Source organism: Talpa occidentalis, unplaced genomic scaffold (assembly GCF_014898055.3).
Source record: "Talpa occidentalis isolate TD23 unplaced genomic scaffold, MPIMG_talOcc4v2.1 talOcc4.7, whole genome shotgun sequence".
In the NCBI taxonomy this organism is placed as follows: domain Eukaryota; kingdom Metazoa; phylum Chordata; class Mammalia; order Eulipotyphla; family Talpidae; genus Talpa; species Talpa occidentalis.
In genome coordinates this window covers 85,526,140-85,548,692 of record NW_023605083.1, presented here as the reverse complement: position 1 = coordinate 85,548,692, position 22,553 = coordinate 85,526,140, and the positions used below count along the sequence as shown (strand labels likewise).

At 41.3% G+C, this 22,553-nt stretch overlaps 1 protein-coding gene across 4 annotated transcripts in view; it reads right to left on the bottom strand.

Moving 5' to 3' along the window:
* Nucleotides 1-22,553, bottom strand: part of VPS53 (VPS53 subunit of GARP complex) — a 169,662-nt gene that overhangs the window by 41,110 nt on the left and 105,999 nt on the right. For all 4 annotated transcript variants that reach the window (XM_037492353.1, XM_054689029.1, XM_037492354.2 and 1 more), the window contains 2 exons: nt 14,873-14,974; nt 8,459-8,553 (listed from right to left, as the gene is read on the bottom strand). In XM_037492353.1, the coding sequence (XP_037348250.1) occupies nt 8,459-8,553; nt 14,873-14,974 (197 nt within the window). The remainder of the gene's footprint in view (nt 1-8,458; nt 8,554-14,872; nt 14,975-22,553) is intronic.

Genomic DNA, 22,553 nt, shown 5'->3' with positions numbered 1-22,553 from the left:
ATACACTGCTGAGGGGAGCAGCGGGTGTGACAGGAGAGGTCTGTTGTGCCATGTGGGACCCTCGCCCGTTGGCCGGGATCGAACCGGCGCTGCAGAGGCTGCAGACAGCTTCACAGCGGGCGCTCAACGGCCTGAGCCACCAGGGGAGGCCCTACACCCCAGTTCTTGTATGCATAAATAAATCTTTTTTTTTTAAACAAGAAACACCAAATGATTCAACTATTCCACTTCTGGATATTTATCCAAAGAATACAAAAACACTAATCCAAAAAAATATGTGCACCCCTATGTTCACTGCATCATTATTTATAATAGTCAAAATACGGAAACAACCTAAGTGTTTGTCATCAGATAAATGGATTAAAAAAGAGGAAATCTTGTCATTTGTGACAACATGAATGGACCTACAGGGGATTATATTAGGTGAAATAAGTCAGATGGAAAAAGACATATCATAATTCTTTCACTCATATATGGAAGATACAAAAACCAAGCAAATGAACAAACTCTTAGGTTCAGAGAACAGATTGGTGGTTCCCCCAGACGATAGGAGGTTCAGAGGTGGGTGGGTGAAACTGGTAACAGGATCAATGGTGTGGTGGAGGATGGCAACCAGAAATCAGTGATGCTCACAATGCAGATGTACAGATCTTTAAGTATTATGCTATACACCTGAAACTCACATAATGTGTTTTTTGTTTGTTTGTTTGTTTGAAGATTTATTTATTTATACAAGAACTGGGGTACAGGCCAGATGCGCAGGAGGGTGAGAGGATGCACCAGAGACAAGAAGGAACAGAACAGGCAGACTGACCAAAAGCTCTGCTGAGGGGAGCAGCGGGCGAGACAGGAGAGGTCTGCCCCACCATGTGGGTCTTTCCCTGCCCAGCTGGGAATTGAACCCGCATGCAGAGGATGTGGACAGCTTCACAGCACAGCGCTCAATCCCCTACACCACCGGGGAGGCCCTGAAACTCACATAATGTTATAAACCAATGTTACTTCAATGAAAATTAAAAATAAAAAGAGGAGAGGATGGGAAGCAGAAAAAGGGGTTGGCTGAGGCAGAAGAAACAGGTGACCTGCAGTTTCATCTGGACACTCATTCTTCAAATCTTTGCCCTTTCACGTTGTTCACCACAAACTTTTGTGGTCTCTCCCACTAAGCTATAAACCTATAACCTAGGTACTGTGCTGGTTGCTGTAGAACTATAATCTCATTTAATCCTTGTATCAGCCCTGAGTATTACCCTCACTTTACAGAAGAAATAGCAGTGGAGAGAAATAAAATAACTTGCCCTAGGTCACAGAATTTACCGTGCTTGAATTTGAACTTGAGTTTGACTCCAAAATCAAGCTCTGTCCACTCTATCATGCTTTGATTTCCAAATGGTAAAGCTTTATTCATATTTGTGGCATGATGATTATTGATTGCTGTTATTCACTTTCTCTCCAACTTAAAAAAACATGTCATGGATGAAGATGTATCTTTTATCCTCTTCCCTGCAGCTTGAGCTTTCCACCCAAGAACTGTGTAAGCATTTCAGGGGGTTATGTGAAATACTGCTGGGTCAAGTGAAATCCACTGATAAATAAAGTGACCTAGGAATAAAGACTACTGCAGAGCGGTTAACAGTAGAGGAAAAGATTAAAAATTGAAAAGAAAAACCTCACTGCAGAGCAAGTTTATCAATGGATGACCAAGTTGGTTTCTTCTGGTGGATATGCAGTAATGGAACAATATTCTAAAAGGGAAGTAAAGTAGAAATGGCACTGGGAGAGGAAGATGGCAGTCAGACAAAGTCAGCTGGGAAGATGAGCAAGGCAAAGCAGCCTGAGCTCCTAAGGAAGTTACAGAAATTTGTTAGAGGTTCCTCAAACTAATTAACCCCTTCCTATTCCCTTTGGTTGGGGCGGAGGATTCGGCTCTGGTGTGGCCAGTGTGTTCAAGGAGTTAAGATCTGGTTTGAGTACAACTGAGAGATGGGTTACATACAAGTAAACAGAACACATAGGTAAATATATAGAGGATACTTCAAGTTTCTCACTGCTGTAGTAGGTAGTTATAGACAAAAATAAAACCTGTGATGTTAGAATAGAATTGGCAATATCAGTGTAAACTCGCAGGGTTTTTTTTTCTTCTTCAAAAAATTTAGTTTTCATTAAGACATCCAATTAGTTTTCTCTCATCTGTCTTTTCTAACTTAATCTCCTTCTTTCATAAATGTCCCTTCTTAATTTCTTTGAGTGCTAAACCAATTACTTTCATGTCATGCACAAATTACTCCATTATTTTTAATTCTTTTCTTTTCTTTCTTCTGTCCTCTCCCTCTTCCTTCTCTGATTGCCAGCTCGCACGCTCTCTCTCTCCTTCCTTATGGGAAATGTTCATTGGAACTACTCATGGGGAATACCTTCAAATTCAATGGCATTGGAATTCTACCCTTTTGTTTTTGGGTTTGAAACAGAGACATTTTCCTTGGCAAACTGCATCCATTCTGAGCAACTAACACTGTGAAAAAGCAAAGATTTCTCTGAAATGATGAAGAAATAAGAACAGTGTCAGAGGGGAACCATCCTAACTCCCTGAAAATTTATATATTTTGCTATATAAACATGTAAACTAGATTTAAATGGGTACACACACACACGCACACACACACACATGCATGCATGCATGCACACACACAGACACCGCTAATTCTCTCGGCTGAAAGGACCTAGAAGCAGTAATGAACATATCTGATGCCCAAAACTTAGTTTCTAAACATTATTCCGAACCAAAGGAACAAGGAATCTTTGGAAAAATGGATGACTACAGAGTTAGGGTAGGGAAGTACAAGATGAACCTGGCATTGTGTTGTGCCAGAAAGAAAATGCCCCAAAATTGATAGGGGAGGGCAAAAAAGATTAAAAACCAGCTTGAAGGGGTTCCAATGAATGACCAAACAGGGACAATTTTAGCATTAAAATAAATGATGATGGATCCTGGAAGAGAAAGAGGACATTAGTGAAAAATTGTGCAGTTCAAATAAGGTCTAGTATTTAGGAATGAGTATCACACAGTTAACTTGCTGGTTTTGGTAACCATCCTACGGCTATGTAATATGCTAACATTGGGTAAAGAGGGGAGAGGGAATGTGGGAAACTTGTATGATTTTTTTTATAGAGGCATGTTTTATTTTATTTTATTTATTTATTTGTTTGTTTGTTTTGTTTATACATGCACTGGGTACAGTCAGAAGCGCGGGAGGGTGAGAGAATTCGCCAGAGCCAGAGCGGGGAGCAGAGCAGGCAGAAGGACTGAAGTACACTGCTGAGGGGAGCAGCGGGCGGCAGGAGAGGTCTGTGCGCCATGTGGGACCCTCCTCCGGTGGCCGGGGAGCAGCCGAGGATCCAACTGGCGCCACAGAGGCCGAGGGCAGCTTCACAACCCAGCGCTCAAGCGCTGCGCCACTGGGGAGGCCCTAAACTTGTATGATTTTTAAAATTTTTCTGTAGGGTTAAGTTTATTCTACATAAAGTAAGAAAAAGATATAGCTATAACTCATTGAATGAAAAAGAAATTAATGAGTCCATGCTGATATTAGTAAATGCGGAAAACAAAGTTTCTGCTTAAAATAGAATGAAGTAATAAAGGTTGAAGAAATGATGAGATTAGAAACAGCATCGTTTAGTAATAAATGTATCATCAATAAAAGTATCATCAATGGGCAGTAAAACAAGTAGGTGAAAAATGATTAAAACGGCTATTTTATGCTTTTAAGGTTTCTCTCTACATTTACTAATCAAAAAATGATCAATAAGAAGAGAAGCCAAATAGACAGCATCTAAACCAAGTAATAAAAATGAACGGTACAAGTGGTAGAATAAATGGACACTATGTGGCTCCTAATATGAATTACTCAGAAGAACAAAGTATCACTTCTCCATAAATCATAAATCAGGAGGAAAAGCAATCAAACCCAGACTGAGGGACATCCCACAAAGCCACTAGCCTGATCTTTTCAAAAATTTCAAGTTATACTTGAAAGATCGAGTTATACTTGAAAGATCGAGTTACACTTCTAGATTGAAGGAGACTAGACATATGACAAATAAATGCAATTTGTAACCCTGAAATGGATTCTGGATCTATTTAAAAAACATGATTGTGTGGCCTCCCCGGTGGCGCAGCGGTTGAGCGCTGGGTTGCGAAGCTGCCCGCAGCCTCTGCAGCGCTGGTTCGATCCCCGGCTGCTCCCCGGCCACCGGAGGAGGGTCCTACATGGCGCGCAGACCTCTCCTGCTGCCCGCTGCTCCCCTCAGCAGTGAACTTTGGTCCCTCTGCCTGCTCTGCTCCCCGCTCTGGCTCTGGTGAATTCTCCCACCCTCCCACGCTTCTGACTGTACCCAGCGCTTGTATAAATAAATAAATAAATAAATCTTAAAAAAAAAAAAAAAACTATATAAAAAACAAAACAAACAAACAAACAAAAAAACATGATTGTAATAACTTGTAAAATGGAATGGGGGCTATGGATGAAACGGTAATATTTTCTTGACTCTGTCTGTGCTGTGGTTATGTAGATTGTGTCCTTGTTTACTGTTGAAATATTAAGGAGCCATGGAGTTCTGTGTACAACTCCTGGGACTCTTCTGTAAGTATGAAATACATTCAAAATAAACAACAAGCAAAATCAGTTTACAGAAAGACTCCAGGTTTGATGAAGCTGGAGGGGGACACTAATGAACCAAAGCTACCATAGGGAACTTAGAAGAACAGGCTGAAATGCAGTCACTAATAATTTTTCTGGCTGAGAATATCACTGAATGGAAAGTCCTGCAAGAGTCAGGCTAAGGAAATCACACATCTTCCAAAGTAGAAAATACACTAACATCCCAAAGTAGAAAATACACTGAATGTGAATGCAAACTGAGAAATCTACTTAAAGATGCAAGGACAACTTTAGCCCAACCTGCTAAAGAGGTGGCTTCGGGGACATCCTCTCTTCCTGCCTCCTCCCTGGGTACCAGCCCTATAATCCCTCCTAATGCAGCTTGAACTTTCCCTGGGCTAAGAAGGTTGGGAGGTGGGAGGGTAGATCCCATGCCAGACCCAGCGGAAAGCTGTTAACACTGACCAGGCCACCCAACTGTCTTAGCGTCCTGAACAAGATCCAAGGACAGGCAGGGAAGGTTTGGCTTATGTGTGGCAAGCGCCAATATGTCATCCATTTCATCCTCACCTTGGAGCCTGTGAGGCAGCCACTATTAACTTCGGCATGGAGAGGACAGAATAAACCCGGAGAGGGTGAGCACCATGCTCATGGGCTCAGGTCAGTAAGTATAGAGCTCTGATTCTGGCATTCAGACCCATGCTCTTTCCACTGCTATACTGGGTCTCTGTCATCTAGGATCTTGGTCTAAGATTTTCTTTCTTGCAGATTTCTGAGTCCAAGCTAAAGAGTAGTAATTGATACAGAATCAGTCCCCACCCGAGTTTCTTCCCCAGCCTTAGGCTTCTTTGACTTAAGGAAGGAAGGGCTTCCTAGAACCACTTTAAACAAGACCCAAAATAGTGTGTGGGTTCATGTGGATTTTTGGGCAAGTGGTCTATGGCTTTCACCAGGTTCTCAAAGGGATCTATGACGCAAAAAAAGTTTAATAACCACTGCTTTAGGCATTATTTTGTCTGCTTCTCTCTTTTAACAGATGAGGAAATGGATTTCTTGAACTCTATTTTCTACTTCAAACTTTTGCTGCTTATTCTGGAGCGACAACAGCACAACCTACGCAGTTTTCCTCCGAGGAGCTTCCGCTACTTCCCCAGCGCTGTGGAAACAGCCAAGAGCAGCCAAGCAGCAGGGTGAGTGGCCAGCACTTCATTTTTCATAGAGAAATGGAGAGTCCCTGAGGAAGGGAGGTCTGGCTCTTTGCCCAAAGTATCATGAACAATGAGTATACTTCAGATGAATCAAGGCCGTGTGAAAAGAATGGAGACCAGAATTATAAGAATTCAGAAAAATGTCTCTTTAGAACAGGTGGGTTTTGGAAAAGGATGTGGTTCTCTTTGAGAGGTGCTTCAAACCCTGGACCCAGCAGCTTTTAAGACTTTTTGAAAATAGGAACTATGGTTGATAAGGGAAGAAGGGGCATGGTCCAAATATAGTCACCCAGGTGGCTTGCTCCAAGAGCTGCTAATCCCATTGGCAAATAACTGATGCCCCTTTCCTGCCCCATAGGGCTGTCTTATTAATGTGCCAAGAGAAGAGGTTTTGCAGAAGAGAGTGTTTTCAAAGGACTAAATATAACAGCAACTCCTGCCCTCGGTGTGTCTGCTGGACACAAGCCAGGCTAGAGAGCAGGAGGGAAACCCTGGCTCTCCCAGGCAAAAAACATTAAGGTAACTTTTTAATAGGGGTGTTGGTGAGGAGGTTGTTTTTGTTAATGCAAAGGTTCTTTCATAAAATAATATTTTTCTGGGATTTTAATATGTGCTATTTTGTAAGTGAGAGGAAAAGCACAGAAGTAAAATAGACGAATAAGTATATTGTTCCATGTAGTACTTCCACTTGAAAAAGTTTCTTAAGGTTAAGAGTTACCCCTTAAACATATTTGGAAATGAGAATTTTTCCTAACCCATGACAGAAGCATTTAAAAAAAAAAAGAAAAAAAAAGACTGGACTTCAGGGCTCCAGGGTCTAAATACTTTCCCAGAGAAATCTGCTCAAGAACTTTCTCACAGCCGCTGTTCTCCCTCTCTGAGCCATTCTGGTTCTTAGTCTGTTCTTTTGGCTGCCAGGCCACCTCTAGGAGTCCATGTCAGCCTGTCTCCAATCAGTCACCTTGGTCTGTCCCAGAAACCTATTTTTCCAAAATTTACGTGCCAGTGAGGAAGGGCCTTCACCAGTTACTCTGGCTGTAAATACCCACAAACAGAGGGTCAAGGATGAGAAGGGGTCTTCCTGTGTTGCATGAGAAATGGACACTGGAACATAAACATACTCTCTGGCTATGAGGAACTGTGGCTTTTAAAATGTTCTGGAGGGGGCCGCCCTGGTGGCACAAGGGGTTAAGACACAACACTATGAACAGCCACTGCAGCATGAGTTTGCTCCCCGGCCAGGGAGTTGACCCACATGGCGCAGCAGACCTCTCCTGGCTTGCCCACTGCTCCCCTGAGCAGTGTATTTCAGTCAGTCTGCCTGTTCTGTTCCCCACTCTGTCTCTGGTGAATCCTCTCACCCCTATTCCACACCTCTGGCCAGTACCCCAGTCTTGTAAATAAATCTTTTAAAAAATGTTCTGGAGTCCCTGAGTTTGTGAAAAGCATATACTATATATTAAATGGATAATAATCCATAAAAGAACTCATGAGTCCACATGGATATAAACAAACAAGTGGGGGCAGAGGAAAAGTTCTTCCTTACAGTGGAGCTGCATTTAGTAAATGTCGGAAAAAAAAGATGAAAATAGACAATCAGCATTAGGCAAACACTACAATAATAACTGCTTCAGGCAGGAATCAATCACAAAAGATGTCAAAATGACAGGAAATGTGTGATGAGAAACAGGGTGCTAACATAGTTTCAAAGTATCTCCCCATGAGATATTTAGAAATTACAAAGAGGAAAAACACTCAATAGTAACTTCACAGAAGAGAAAACAGACACCACCTTAAGCAAGTGAGTAAGTCAGCCTCATCAGCAATGGGACGATTCAACATGATGTGACTCTTGATATGATGATAGGCTGAGAAGGACACATAACTTGTATGCTAAGCTTCCCAAAGAACATAACCTGATCCAAACCATAAAAAAGGCCAAATTGAGATCACTGTACAAAATAACTGGTCAATACTCTTTTATAAGAGAGAGACAAAGAAAGGCCTGAGGAACCACATAAAGGTTAATGGAGACCTGACAAGTAAACTCAAGACTCAATCCTGGACCAGAAAAAGAACATTCATGGGATGACATTACCTTCCTGATTTTGCCATGTGTGAATCTGTAAGATGTTAACATGCTTGGGAGAAAGGGTATTTGAGAAATTTTTGGCTTTATTTCTGTAACATTTTTGTAAGTCAAAATTATTCCAAAATGAAAAGTTACACAAATTATACTTAAAAATAGATATTAGAGATTTGGCTTTCGTTCTCCCTTTTCCAGGCCTGACACTATAAAGCCTCGTGTGCTCACATGTAGAGCTGTTCAAGGACTCAGTGCCCACATGGGAAGGGGGAGTTGGGATTCATTTCGGACCTTATCAGAGTCCAACTCAGGTTTCTGAGATTTATACAGGTAGTAAATGACAACATTCAGAAGATATAAAAATATCTTTAACAGCTTTCCAGGAAGGATTGTAAGCATGCCAAGTCCCTCCTTCAGCCTCTGGAAGGATCTGTGCCCTTGTGAGGCCCAACCATGACCTGGGGAAGGAGAAATGAGTAGAAAACAGTAAAGTATTCATCACTCACTTGTCTTGGGACTCAATATACACGTAGAGATGAGGTTCAAAGCACTTGGAAACAATGCCATGAAATGGATTGTCTGGGACTTTAGGCTTCTTTGGCTGTAAAGAAAAAAAGAAGAAGAGAAAGCCTAGCCTTGAGCCATCTTTGAAAATGTTAAAGCCGTTTCAAAGAAAATATCCCTTCAGAGTTCACCTTTAACTTAGAGATAAGAAACACCTGATGAAAATAGACTATGTCCTGCATTATGATTCACAGCAGCTTGTGAACGAAAAGTCAACTTTGTTAGCATCCTTTAAATTTTGCTTTGTATGGTAAGAGATTTACTGCTACTTTGATAACACATATGTTTTCAATTTGGAAGCTATTCATTATGTGACTAGCTAATAACAGCACCTTATATTTGTTCAGTGCTTTAGAACTTACAGAGTACTTTCACATGGTCTAACTTTGATAGTCTCCATTTACTGATTGTTATTATGGGTCAATCACTTTGTACAAAGACACTTGCCTTGGCAATGGCCCTGATGACTGCGGCCTCCACTAGGTTCCAAGTGACAACTTTCTTACTAGCCCTGTCCCTGGGCATGCGCTGGGTGCAGCTGGTACAGTAAACAGGCCACACATACCATAGCCCTTGGGGCAAAACCTTTGCGTTCCTTCTTTTCTTGGTCATGTTGGGACCCGAGCGAGGACACTTGAATTTCATCAAGTAAATGTAAGGAAAAAGCAGGGTAGGGGACCAACAGAGGGTTGCTAAGTTTCTGTTTTTCTATTTGTTTTCATCACAAGTCCCAAAAGAAAGAATATTTCATACTCAAACATTATATAAGGACAAAATAGCGGCATAAAGGCAGTCCTTCCTAAGAAAATACAGTAATTTTATCTGTTTAGTGATTGATAGATAGACAGACAGACTGATTGACTGTGTGGTCTTGGTCTTTACTTTTTGCCTTTGAGCAATGAAAAACTGAGCCAGCACTGGTCCCCAGACAGATACTTGGAAACTACTGACATATAGGTCATATAGGCAAACAAGCATTTAAAAACTGTTTGCTATATAAAAATATTTGCTACTTAATTCCTTTCCAAAACATCTAAAAAATAAACAAGGATCTTCTTACATTTTTTTAGTCCTTAAAAAAGTCAATTCTATCTATTGTCAAATGTCCAAAAAAGGACCCACAGGCTTTGCTGGGATTGATGCCAGATACAATTTGAGTATAAATTGGTAACCAGAACATACTTGTTGAATTGAACTGTTCATATCTTTTAGCAAATATAGGAAAAATTAAGGCTCCAATGGTAGGCAGAAATAATGATTACCTTCTTCTATTTATTTTTAAAAATGAAAAGTTGAAGTAGTTTAAAACATTTGTAAAAACTGGCAATTAAATATCAACCTGAGATGTATCCTATTCAAGTTCTTGGCTTTCTTCCCTTTAACCTTCTAAGAATTCTGTCTTTAATTTTCTAATGATTTCATTCTTTTTAGTAAAGGGATTTGTTAAATGATCAGACAATTTAATTTGTATAACTTTGTTGGACTTGATATCCTGGTTTTAGAATTGGAAAATACGGTCACTGTACCCAGATGCCTGTTTAATACTTATAACACAGCCATCGTAAGTATCATAATTACCCCCTTCATATTTTCATCCCACTGGAAAAAATACTGACATGCCTGCAGGATAACCTCTGGTAATTACAAATGGGAATTTACATAATCCAGAATGTTGTCATGTTTTCAATCCACAAGTATATTTTGTATTTAGTTTTATTTATTTAATAATCTATGTGCACTTTTCCAACAACTGACAACGTTCTAACTGATCACCTTAGAATGGCTACATTACAAAATGTAAATAAAGTCTGTAGATTATATAATTATATTAATGTTAAATTTTATGACTTTTGGGCCTCCCTGGTGGTACAAGGGGTTAAGACGCAACCTATGAAGCTATTAGCAGCTACTGTAGCACGAGTTCGATCCCCGGCCAGCCAGGGAGCTACCCACATGGTGCAGCAGACCTCTCCTGACTTGCTCGCTGCTCCCCTCAGCAGTGTATTTCAGTCAATCTGCCTGTTCTGTTCCCCACTTTGTCTCTGGTGCATCCTCTCACCCCCCACACCTCTAGCCTGTACCCCAGTCCTTGTATGCATAAATAAATAAATCTTTAAAAAAATTATGACTTTGATCTGTGGTAATATAAGTGAAAGTGCTTCTTAGAAAATGCATATAGAAATATTTACAGGCAAAGGACATAGTATCTGCAAACTTATAAATTGTTCTGAAAGAGAGAGAGCGGAGGAGGGAGAAGTTGGGAGAAATCATAAACTAATTGTAATAAATTGTTAACAATTGATATCCTCAGGTGAAAGGTATTTGAGAATTCCTTGTAATAGTCTTACACCTTTTCTCTAAGTTTAATATTTTTTTTAAAGCAAATATAATAATAAAAAAACTCGGGGGACTTTTGGAGGATGGGTGCCAATGGTCTGACAGAAAATCCCGAAGATAATAGTCGCCAACACTCTTAAGAAATGGTACATCATCATACTCTGTGGGAAAACAGACACCCAGGCCTGAGTTAAAAAGGGCTTTCTGGTTTCAAGATGCCTTCAGCTATGTTGGCTGTCACCACTGAGGAAGCTGGGAGATCCGCTCTGTACTCTGCAACTTCTTATGAATCTAATAATTTTTTTTTTTTTATAGAGGCATGTTTTATTTATTTATTTGTTTGTTTGTTTGTTTTTTGTTTATACACGCACTGGGTACAGTCAGAAGCGCAGGAGGGTGAGAGAATTCACCAGAGCCAGAGCAGGGAGCAGAGCAGGCAGAAGGACCGAAGGACACTGCTGAGGGGAGCAGCGGGCGGCAGGAGAGGTCTGCATGCCATGCGGGACCCTTCTCCGGTGGCCGGGGAGCAGCCAGGGATCGAACCGGCGCCTCAGAGGCCGCGGGCAGCCCCGCAACCCAGCGCTCAACCGCTGCGCCACTGGGGAGGCCCTCTTATGAATCTATAATTACTTCAAAATAAAAAGTTTTTTAAAAAGTGGCTCAGTAGAATTCAACTCCGAATGTGAACAAGTTTTAGATATATCTTAACCCATTTACTTTCTATGTATGAACAATAGTGATATATGATAAAAATCTGTGCCTGGATAAGTCTGAAAAGCTCATCTGTAAGATTCCAAGTGAGAAATGGAAATGGCTACGTGATATTCCATCAAGCTCATCCTGATCAGTATTCCCCAGGCCCTGTGCTTGATAAGCCCCCACTGAACACTCTTAGTTTGGCATGCAGAGAGCTGTTCAAGCAGACAGTGCAGGCATCCCAACCCACCCCACAGGTGACAGCTCCACGGAGGCCACTTCTGGCAGTGAGGACAGACCCACCACCCCCGCTCTCAGCTCTCAGTCTTCCTACCGCATGTTTAGTGAGCACTGGAAGCAAGGGGGAACACTGGGAGGGATTGTCTGAAGCTTCCTTGTTTCTTTTTGTTCACTGGACTGCCTCCTTTCTATACTTGCTTTATACATGTGTGCATGTTCAAATAGGTGCTGGAATTTCAGCTCAGATTGGTGTCTCCTTTTATACTGTCCAGCTCCCCAAACAGTTGATCCTCAACTTAAAGAACATACTAAGTCATTTAGCAGTAGCTTGCAGGCGGGATTTCTGAGTGTGTGAATTCTGTCCAAAAGCTGCAGATGTTTAAGCTATTTCCTCCTGGAGTTTGATGGAATAATAAAAGGTTACTGTTGTCACAGTAAGGAGGTCTGCAGCTGGTTCCATTTCCTTTTATTACTATCCAATGTAAACAGATTAAATCTAACTGCTCAGATCACCAGAAGGGTACATTTTACACCAGAAATTCCTTATTTTTTCTTCTGTCTTTCATACTTTGACCACCTTTAGACCCCTTGCAAATGCCATTTTTTTTTTATCACTAGAGAACACTGGCAACTGATTGTTCAAGCTAAATACTTCTTTGCAAATTTGCTCTCCCTTCTCAATTGCCAGGCCTAAACTACAGCAGTGAGCCAGGGAATGACCCTTACCTTGAGGGCCTACTGCCTACTGGTGACTGAGGTCAACCCACTCCCCTCTTGAAGCTTAGCTCACTGCTAGCATCCTGTGGACTTCCTCCCCAACACCCCTCCAGGGCTCCTGTTCTTTCTGTACACCCAAATCCAGAAGCCAGTAAGTGGCTGGGAAGAGCAGGATGCTGGGGTTCCCACTTAACCAGAAGCAAGACAAGTGCTGGTGAGGTAGTGGGAGATCAGGGATGGAATGTGAGGAGTCATACGTGTGTAAGCTTTATTCCTAATAAGTGACAGCCTGAGAAATTTTAGGTGCATCATTTAGCCCAAGGGCTTAGAGGACTTTTTTTAAAAAATAGAGCTAAAACCCATGGTTTGTAAGAAATTTCACCTGGAAGTCCATGATAAAAGTGATTCAACATAGAACTGCTCTGTTCACAGAGACCTCAGGCCCTGGTCTCCTCCCACAGCTGTCTTTCTTCCCACGGTGATGCCTAATGGGCACCAAGGAATACAGTTGGAAAGCTACTGACTTTCTCCAAGATAAAGAAAATAGGGAAGTCCAGAGAGAGTAATGAAAGTCACATGCTAAGATAATGATGGACCAGAGTCCGGCATTTCCTAACACCCAACTCTGCTTCGCCCCATGTATTTGTGTTCTGTGTCCCTAGAGTGAGCAGATCTTGGTCCTTATGACAGTAATCTCAAGCTTCCAGAACGAGCAGGAAGCTCCATGAAAAAGAAAAGTCATATTTTACCTGAAAAGATTAATTTTGTAGGTGATGGGGGAAGTCTATAGATGAGTTTAATAACATCTAGAGATGACTAGCTAAAGGGATAGCTTTTCATGGGTGCACTACAAGCATCTGAATATTCAACTGGACATGACAACAGCAGCTACTAGCACTGGGGAGACACGAGGACCCTGGCAATGGCACTACTACACAAAGCAAGCTCGGACAGTGCAGGCACCCGAATATTCCAGAATGAGCTCTATGTCAAACTCCTGCTTCCCAGCCCCGTCCTTCCTCCCATAATGCAAGAGATGCATTTCTTTAGTTCAAAGAAATCTCTTGCTTTCCCCCCATGCTAGCTTATATGATGGCTTTAGACCAATTACATTTACTCCCATAGTGCTCTGGGTGAGTCTCAAAGTACACCTTCAGTTTTTATTCACTTTTACCCATGAGATTCATTTCTGTGTCCTCTATTTTTTATTGAGACATTATGGTGTAAAGAAGGGCAGAAAAGGAATTCTAGTCTCTGACTTCTAGACCTGGCTTCCAGTCTGAGCTTCTCTACTTCTAAACTATCTGTTCCTGAGCAAATCACTTAACCTCCCTGAGCTGCAGGCATTGCAGTTCACATAAAATCATATAAAATGAAAAGCAGACATTGTGAAGACGAAATGAAATAAAGCATGTAAAAGACCTTTAAGCTATACAGCACCATAAAAATGTGAGGTATCCATGTTATTGCAATTATTTAATCAGTGGACCAGACACATTTTATTGCATCACTTCAAAACTGCTCCTGGAAATTCAGCTTTTTTGGCTCCTTCCAGGATTGTACACCTACCCTCAGTTGGCCAGGAATGTGGGGTTAGCTATGTTTCTCAGAGCTGGTCTTTACAGCCAGACTCCCTCTCGGTGGTATCTGGAGCCAAACAATATTATAAAAGACTCTCTAGCAGCCAAATACAGAAAATTAAAAAGAAGGATAGTTAATCCAGAAAGGAAAAGTTCTGAGTTCTTGCTCTAACCTTTCTTGTCATAAAATGGCAGTGAAACAAAATATTACTCTGTAGGATGAAGAGAGAGGAAATTTAGAATTGGACAGAAAAATCCGAAGGAAATGAAAGTGCTAGAGTGTTCTGAAAAGTAACTCTCCAAATATGCCATTGGTCACCTTGCTGTTTCCAGGCCTCTCTGATGGCTTCCAGACCTAAAGTGATCAACTTACAGTGTAGAGGCCTCTCTGAGCTGCTGCTGCTGCTGCTAACTTCACCAAGGATCTTTTAGCCTCTCACATCATCACTGTACCAGATGAGAGCACAACTGAAAGCTAAGCTGACAAGCTCAGGGATGATGAATGAGGCAGAGGATTCTGCTACCCCACCACATGGGCTAATTAAACTTGTGCGTGTCCTTAATTCCGGTGGTGAGGCTCTTCAAGAGCAGAGGTGGGGCAGGAAGGGCTGTTCTTTCACTCAGTTTTCAAAATGCACTTTCAGACAAAGCCTTTCTATAAAGACCACCAAAGTTGTAATCTCCCAATATAACCAGCAGCCAAAGGATGGGATTCGAAGCAAGCAAACCCTTTCTCAGAAACAAACATGAGGTAGGTTGCTTGTGGGAATGCAAAACCAGACTTACTTGATCTAAGTCTCCTTTCTCTATAGCCAGTTCCTCCATCTCTGGTGCTGGCTCATCTTCTAGGAATGGATTGGTGGATGGAGGTGGAGACTCGAGTTTTTTCTGTTAAGAAGACATGAGAAAGAGATAGGTAATTTCAGAGTATACTCAGTAACTTTCCCTGTTGATCTTCTGCTTTTGCCAAGTCTCTCCAACAACTAAAAAAATGAAATTTGATCTCATAAACAAGAACGAAGACAACAAAGACCACATTTTTACCTCCAGGCCTTCACATTGCTTTTCCACCTTCCTGAAAACCCAGCATCTATCCCACTCAAGTGCCATTTGGCTATAATTAGCACTCAATCTAGTCTTCAAATCAGAAGTCTCTTCTTTGGATCCCTTTCCTGTCTGGCACATTGGGTTAGATATCCCTGCCATGTGCTCCCATCCACCTGGTAGGTCCCCTTCCCCTGTGTTTATTAAAATCCCCAACTATTTGTCTTCTCCCCACGAGATTCCATGACAGTAGATATAGATTGTCTGTCTGTCTTGTTTGTCAACTTCTCTGGTGCCTAGCATGGAATAGGCTCTCCATAAATATGAATGAATCAAAATGCCAGATGTGTTTGAATTTAAGAACAAATTACTAAGCTAATCTTACATATTCTACGATTAGAGAGAGAAGTCCCTTCCCAAATAAGTCCTGTTATAATAACCACAGCAAAATCTCCTTGAGAAAAGTTACTTCCCAACACCTGAACATGGCCACTTCTTTCAAAATGTATCACTGAATTGGACCGTGGGTTAGTGGAAAAGTTGGAGGCAGGAGATACGTGCTGACCAAAACCATTCGGCTTCTCCAAGCCACAGCACAGACACCTCATCTGCTGAATGAGACTATGTTGCAGGACTACTTGAAGGATCAAATGTGATCAGGTGTGTGAAACCCTAGAGGAAGGGGCCTCCCCTGGTGGCGCAGCGGTTGAGCGCTGGGCTGATGAAGCTGTCTGCAGCCTCTGCAGTGCCAGTTCGATCCCCGGCCACCGGCGAGGGTCCCACATGGCGCGCAGACCTCTCCTGAGTCGCCTGCTGCTCCCTTCAGCAGTGTACTTCATCAGTCTACCAGTTCTGTTCCCCACTCTGTCTCTGGTGAATCCTCTCACCCTCCCGCACATCTGGCCTGTACCCTGGTACTTGTATAAAATAAATAAATAAATCTTTAAAAACAAAACAAAACAAAAACAAACAAACAAACAAAAAACCCTAGAGGAAGCACATGATGCATATAAGAGACATCGGTGATGATAATTCCAGTACAACAAAATCAAGGCAGCTCTTTGGAATTTTTTATAATTTGACCTCGAGATGTTGTTTATACTGGGGAGCAGGGAATTCTAACAGAAAGGAAACTAAGTGGACAAGCAGGATGAAAGGGATTGGTTGGTGCTGGGGCTGAGGGAAAGGGGCAAGGAATGGCTCTCTGGAGGCAAAAAGTCAGATGGAGTTTCTAAATGTACTTGTGATCTTTTAGCACGAATCAGTGGAGCAATATGAACTAATTCCTAAGCCAGAGAGATAACAGAGGGATTACAGTGTGAATGACTTTGTCAAGCGTGTGGCTACCAGCTAAAGAGATTGCCAATACCAAAACAAAAACCCAGAAAAATAAAAAATAAAACCTAAGCGCACAAAATCAAAACCACACCTGTGTCTGGTTTAGCCTTTAAGACAATTCTGCTTACACTCATGCGACTAATTCTTGGCCAAAACACTTGGACACTTGGATGCTATTATGTTGCCAGAAAGACACTCAGTGCATGAAGAAAGCCTGTGATGAATGCATTAACTCAAGGTAATCATGAACAGGACAATGGTTTTTGTGGTATTCTGCTGAGAAACAATATGGTCTAACAAGCAAACATTTCTAACTACACTCTTAACTTTGGCTTCCTCGCCTGATATGGAAAAGAAATTCCCTATAAATCTAAAGTTACTCCAGTTTATTTTTAGAATTAAACTATTTTCAGAAGGCTATATTTCTTTGGAAACAATATTTCTAAGCTTCAGTTGTCTTTGTAAGGGTTGCTGGTATTTTAGGGAGAGGGCTATGATGAGAAAGGGAATCCGTGAAGCCTAAACTCCAATGGCAACAAGTTAAAATAGGTAACAGAACTGGACTCCTGATGCCAGTTTTAGGCACAAACTGAGGCCTTTGGTCCTCTCTAGATGTAGAAAGCAAGTCAGTTAATTGAAATTAAAAGTTCTGTTTAAAATCAGTCAGTGATAGAAACAGGAGTAATTTCTGAGGCCAATGTTCCTCATTCATTGCCAGGTCTACCAGGACTGATAACACCTCCTCACAGTTACATACAATAGGGCTTGTTCTAAAAAAGTAATGCGTTCCTGGCAATTATGACAAAAAATGGACACTGGTGAAGCAGACTTAGAGGTTTCCTAGGCCCATGCTCACTGGTGGGGTGTTCATTGCATGGATATAAGTAGTAAGAAGCACAACACAAAAGGCAGAACTGAAAAGAAAGAGCAATATTTGAGGTAGTATAATGTATACTATTTTTTCAGTTTGAGCAAGATGGAAGGTTCTTTCCTATCCCCAGTCTGTCGCTATCACCATACTGATGAGTTGACTGGGGGAGTCATGAGCACTTAGGAGTCCCTTGCTCATTCATTTGGGGCACCTACATTCCAAGCACAGACCGAGCTGATGCAAGCAAAGTGATTCATCCTCCATCCTCTCAGGGGACATCTGGGCACTAGGAGTAAAGCAGGGAGTAAGACGGACTTTAATCAAATAATCACACAAACACATGATGGGGGGGGGGTATGATGGAAAAGGAGAAGGTGATATGGAAGGCTGCAACAGAAGGTTGCAGAAAACTTCCTGAGTGAAAGGATGTTTGAGCCAGAACTGAAGTATACTTTTGAGCTAAATACATGCAGGGAGTGGGAGAGTCAGGTGGGGATGGTCAGAGGTTTCTAGGCAAAGGGATTAGTATATGTCTGACATTCATTCAATGACTGAATGTACAAGAGTTCTTCTAGACACCAGGGAAACACCACCACATAAAAAAAAAAAAAAATTCCCTCTCCCTAAATGTTCAAAATTAATCAATGATCCAAACAGGATTAACTTTTGAGCCCAATGTTACTCATTCTTTGCCAGATCTACCAAGACTGTTGAAAACAACTCACAGTGGGCCTCATTCTAAAAACGTAATGTGTTGCTGGGAATTATGACAAAAAGTGGACACTGATGAAGCACTGACTTTGTACAGGTGTTGTTCTACACAGCAGGGAAACAACACCACGTAAGACGAATGATGGGAGGTACTGCCATAAAAAGAAAATTTAGAAGCTGGGATGGGCTGAGGGTAAGGGTGGGGTCATCAGAGAAAGCCTCTTTGAGGAGGTGATATCTGAGCAGAGACCTGAATGACAAAGAGCTAGTCTTGGGAACATCTGGGTCAGCAGGGAAAACTGGTACAAAGGCTGCAATGAATCTGGTAAGTCTGAAAGACAGAGGGAGGAGGGTGCACATGAGGTAAGAGAGGCAGTGGGAACCCCATTATATAGCCTGTGGGGCCATGGTAAAGGTTAAATTATCTTCTTATGCAACTGGGCTGTCACTGGCAGTCTTAAACAGGGAAGTGAGATGATCTCATTTAGATTTTTAATATGTTATTCCACCAGCATGAGGAGAAGCAAAAAGACCAGTTTAAGAGGTTCGGCAGAATTCCAGGCAAGGGTTGATGGGGGACTAGAATAAGTTGGAGCTGTGAAGAGACAGAAAAGTGGCCATACTTGGGACATATTTAGGAGTTAGAGTCAAGAGGACTTGCTTAGAGTGGATGTGAGGGTGAAGGGAAGAAGGAAGTCAAGCATCATTCACTTGGTTGCCTAAGCAACTGCATGACTGGAGTTTTCATTAACTGAGATGGGCACACTGTAGAGAGGTGAGCGCACAGGCTCTGGATCTGATAAACTTGGGTTTGAGTCCAAGTTCTACTATTTGAGTATGCTGCTCAATTCTCCAAGCTCAGTTCTTGTATTTGCTATGTGAAGGGGTACTGAGGAGCTGTCATGAGTATTAACTAAAACAACGTAGAGAAGATAAGGTGCCTATATATATGGCAACTTGACACAACCTCTGGCACAGAGGGATAGCTCCTAAGTGGGCGTTTCCACTTATGCCAATATTTAATAGGGGCTGGCAACTAAGCATAGCAGCAGCTGGGCCTCTCTCAATGAAGCAACTCTCAGATGGGAAAGAAGATGGAACATAGGGTTAACAAATCTTATAAAAAAGAATTCCTTTTAAATGTAAGTGAGATCCTGTACCTACTACTATTTTGTCTCTTTGGGCTCTCTCTAGGAAATGAAAGTAAAAGACCCATCAAAATACAAAGCAAAGGGCACTGAGCTTCTTCTCTCTTTCCTGGTGTCCAGTGAAGCCCTCAAAGTACCACACATACTGCCTCATGGGTAAATGTTAAATTACAAAACCCTGAGGGGCAGATACAGGTGCCTGCTATTGAGAAGTCTACACTACTACCCAGGTTAATTTGCTGTGATGAAAGAACAGAGCGCACACACTCACAAGTCAGCCTTCTGTGCAAGAGCCCTGTTACTGGGGCCAACCAGACCACACTTCTCATTCCTGCTCTGCAGATGTTGTAGACCATAGAGAATTACACGTTTGGGTTTAGATTTTAAATAACTTGAATGACATATCCCATGAGTTGTGGAGCTACTAGATGAAACAAAAAATTTTCTGAGAAATGAATAATTTTCCAATGTTAAAAGAATTCATTCTTTCTGCTACAGTGATAGCTTATTTGAAGTCTATAAGGAAGGAAAAATTCTTAATATAGCAAGCTAATTTATACAAATTAAACCACATGGGATTACCAACACCTTCAAAACAGCAAGGGACACGGGTGGTCAAGCCGTGTAATTTACTGGTAAGAAGAGAGAGCCTGGTTTTACTCAGTAATGTATCTATATTTGGGTCTTGCCTACACAAATTTCATTTTGATGGTCTAGCTGGACACGTCAGATGATCAAAGAAGGAGCTCTGAACTACAAAACTGATCTTTTCCTTTTCCCGGAGGAAATGAGCTGATGTTCAGTGATGAGATGAAAGTTCCACAACTTCTGCATTTAACATTCCACAAACACTTTACTATAGCCCAATTCCTGATTTATCTTTTACAGAGAAGTCTGGAAGCTTCAGCTGAAAGCACTGTAAACACAGGGCTAGGCACATCAGGCTTAATATCACAGGGACCCTGCTCTTCATACCACCACATTTGTATCTTATACTGTGACAATAATGTAGAGGTTTCTTTGCCCTATTAGACCACAAGCACCTGTCTCAGTTAATTTTTCATTGTTTCCTGCACAAAGAAGGAGACTGAAAAACATTTGAGGATAAATGCTGACAGATAAGAGGCACACAATAAAATCCCTCTTCAGAAACATGGGCAACATTTTCTACTTTCTGTAAACAAAACAAGAAAATCTCTGTGTACATGAATGTGTGTGTGTGTACTTGTAAGAGAATCTCAAAAACAGATCCCAAGCTATTAAACAATGGATATCTCTGGGATGAGGGATTTAGAGTAAAGAAGAGATCGTTTTTCGAAATATTTTATTGTGTTTGAGTTTTAACACACATGCATTTCTCTCTCTCTTGCCCCCTCCCTCCTTCCCAGTCCTCCCTGCCTTGATAGACAAGATATTTATCTGAAGAATGAAGATGATTTACGACTAAACTTAGACAGTATTTTCTCAGACTCTTAATATTTAAAACATAAGCTTTACCACATTAAGATGATTTACAGTTCAGTGGTTTTTAGTACATTCACAAAGTTGTGCAACCATCACCACTATCTAATTACACATTTTTTACCCAAAATAGAGCCTCATGTCCATTAGCTACATTTCCCAATCCTCCTCCAACCCAAATCCTTGACAACTACTGATCTACTTTCTATTTTTATGGGTTTGTCTGTTCTGGACCCTTCATATAAATGAAATCATCCACTATGTGCCTCTTGTGTCTGGCTTTTTTCACTTAACACAGTGTTTAAGGTTCATCCATCTTGTGATGTGTTAGTACTTCAGTCCTTTTTAGGGTTGAATCATATTCTACTGTATGGACAGACCACATTTTGTGTACCCATTTGTCCACTAGTGGACATTTGAGATGTTCCTAGCTTTTGGCTATTGTGAATAGTGCTGCTATGAACATTTGCATACAAGGGTTGAATGAACATGTTTTTAATTCCTGGGAAAATAAGAGTGGAAGCATACATTACTCTTGTATTTAAATGTTTTTAGATTGCCTTGCTTCTTTTTTTTTTTTTTAAATCTTTGACCCTTTATATCAGGCTTTGGAAAATTCACAAATGAAGTGCCCTAAAACAAAGAGTGACTACTTCTGAATCTTAATAAGCTCATCACTAATATCAAGACTCAGGGTTTAGTGATGTTAAGTAGGTATTGTTCATAATAGATCAGATATTGTTCAGAACAGACAAGAATACAGAAAGCAGTTGAAAAAAAGCCATCGTTAAACTTGAAAATACTCATGACTTTGACCCTATAATTCCACTTGAATCATAAGAAAATAATCTCAAATATGAACAAAAATTTGTTTACAAAAATGTTCATTGTGGCCGTATAAGAGCAAAAAAAAAAAAGAAATGATAAGCACCCAACATTCCAATAAGAAAAGAATAGTTAGGAAAATTAAAGAACACCTATATACTGAAACATTACATAGTGATTGAAAAAATAGTTATATATGACATCCGAAGAAAAGTGGAATACAAAATTATATTTATATCTCATATGTAAAAATTAACTCAAAATGGAACAAAGATGTAAATGGAAGAGCTAAAACTATATAAAACTCTTAGAAACATAGATACATATTTATGACTTTGGATGTGACACCAAAACTCACATAACAAAAGAATAAAAAACGAGTCCTGGCACTGGAGAGCAGAAGAGCAGAGGAGGAGCAGCAGCACCTGACCATCTTAAAGCTGCTGCTCAGCACTTTCCAGGGCCTGGACTCCACTCTTCAGGCCCGGGGCCTATACAAGAACATAGTGCACATCCAGTCCACAGGCCTGCAGAGAGTCACTGCCTGCCACCTGAGAGAGTTCCACCGCTGGGAGCAGAGGGCTCAGGAGAGCCAGGAAGCTGCCATGGCCAAGAAGACGGAGCTCCAGAAGCTCAAAATGAGCAATGGACACCTCAGGCAGGAGCTGGCCAGACGGGAGGTCAAATACCATCTTTTCCCACATGAGCCTGGGGCTTCTCCCTAGAGGTCCTGTGCTGTCAGGGGCTTTCCTGGGTCCAGCTGTGGTGGAGCCTGGGAGTGGGGTGCCCTCCAGCTACTGACACCCCATCCTGTGAGCTGTCTCCTCCACTCACACTGAATGCCCCATAGATGCCTCACCCCATAATATCTAGTATAGTTTGGTAATTTAAGATTGTATTTTAAATAAAAATTGTTGATGATTAAAAAAAGAAAAAGGAAAAAAAAGAATACCTGAATAGATACTTCCTTAAAGAAATGCAAAAATAGTCAAGTAAGCACATGAGCAAGATGCTCAATATCATTAGGAAAATGCAAATCAAAATTATCCTACACTGGGCCTCCCCAATG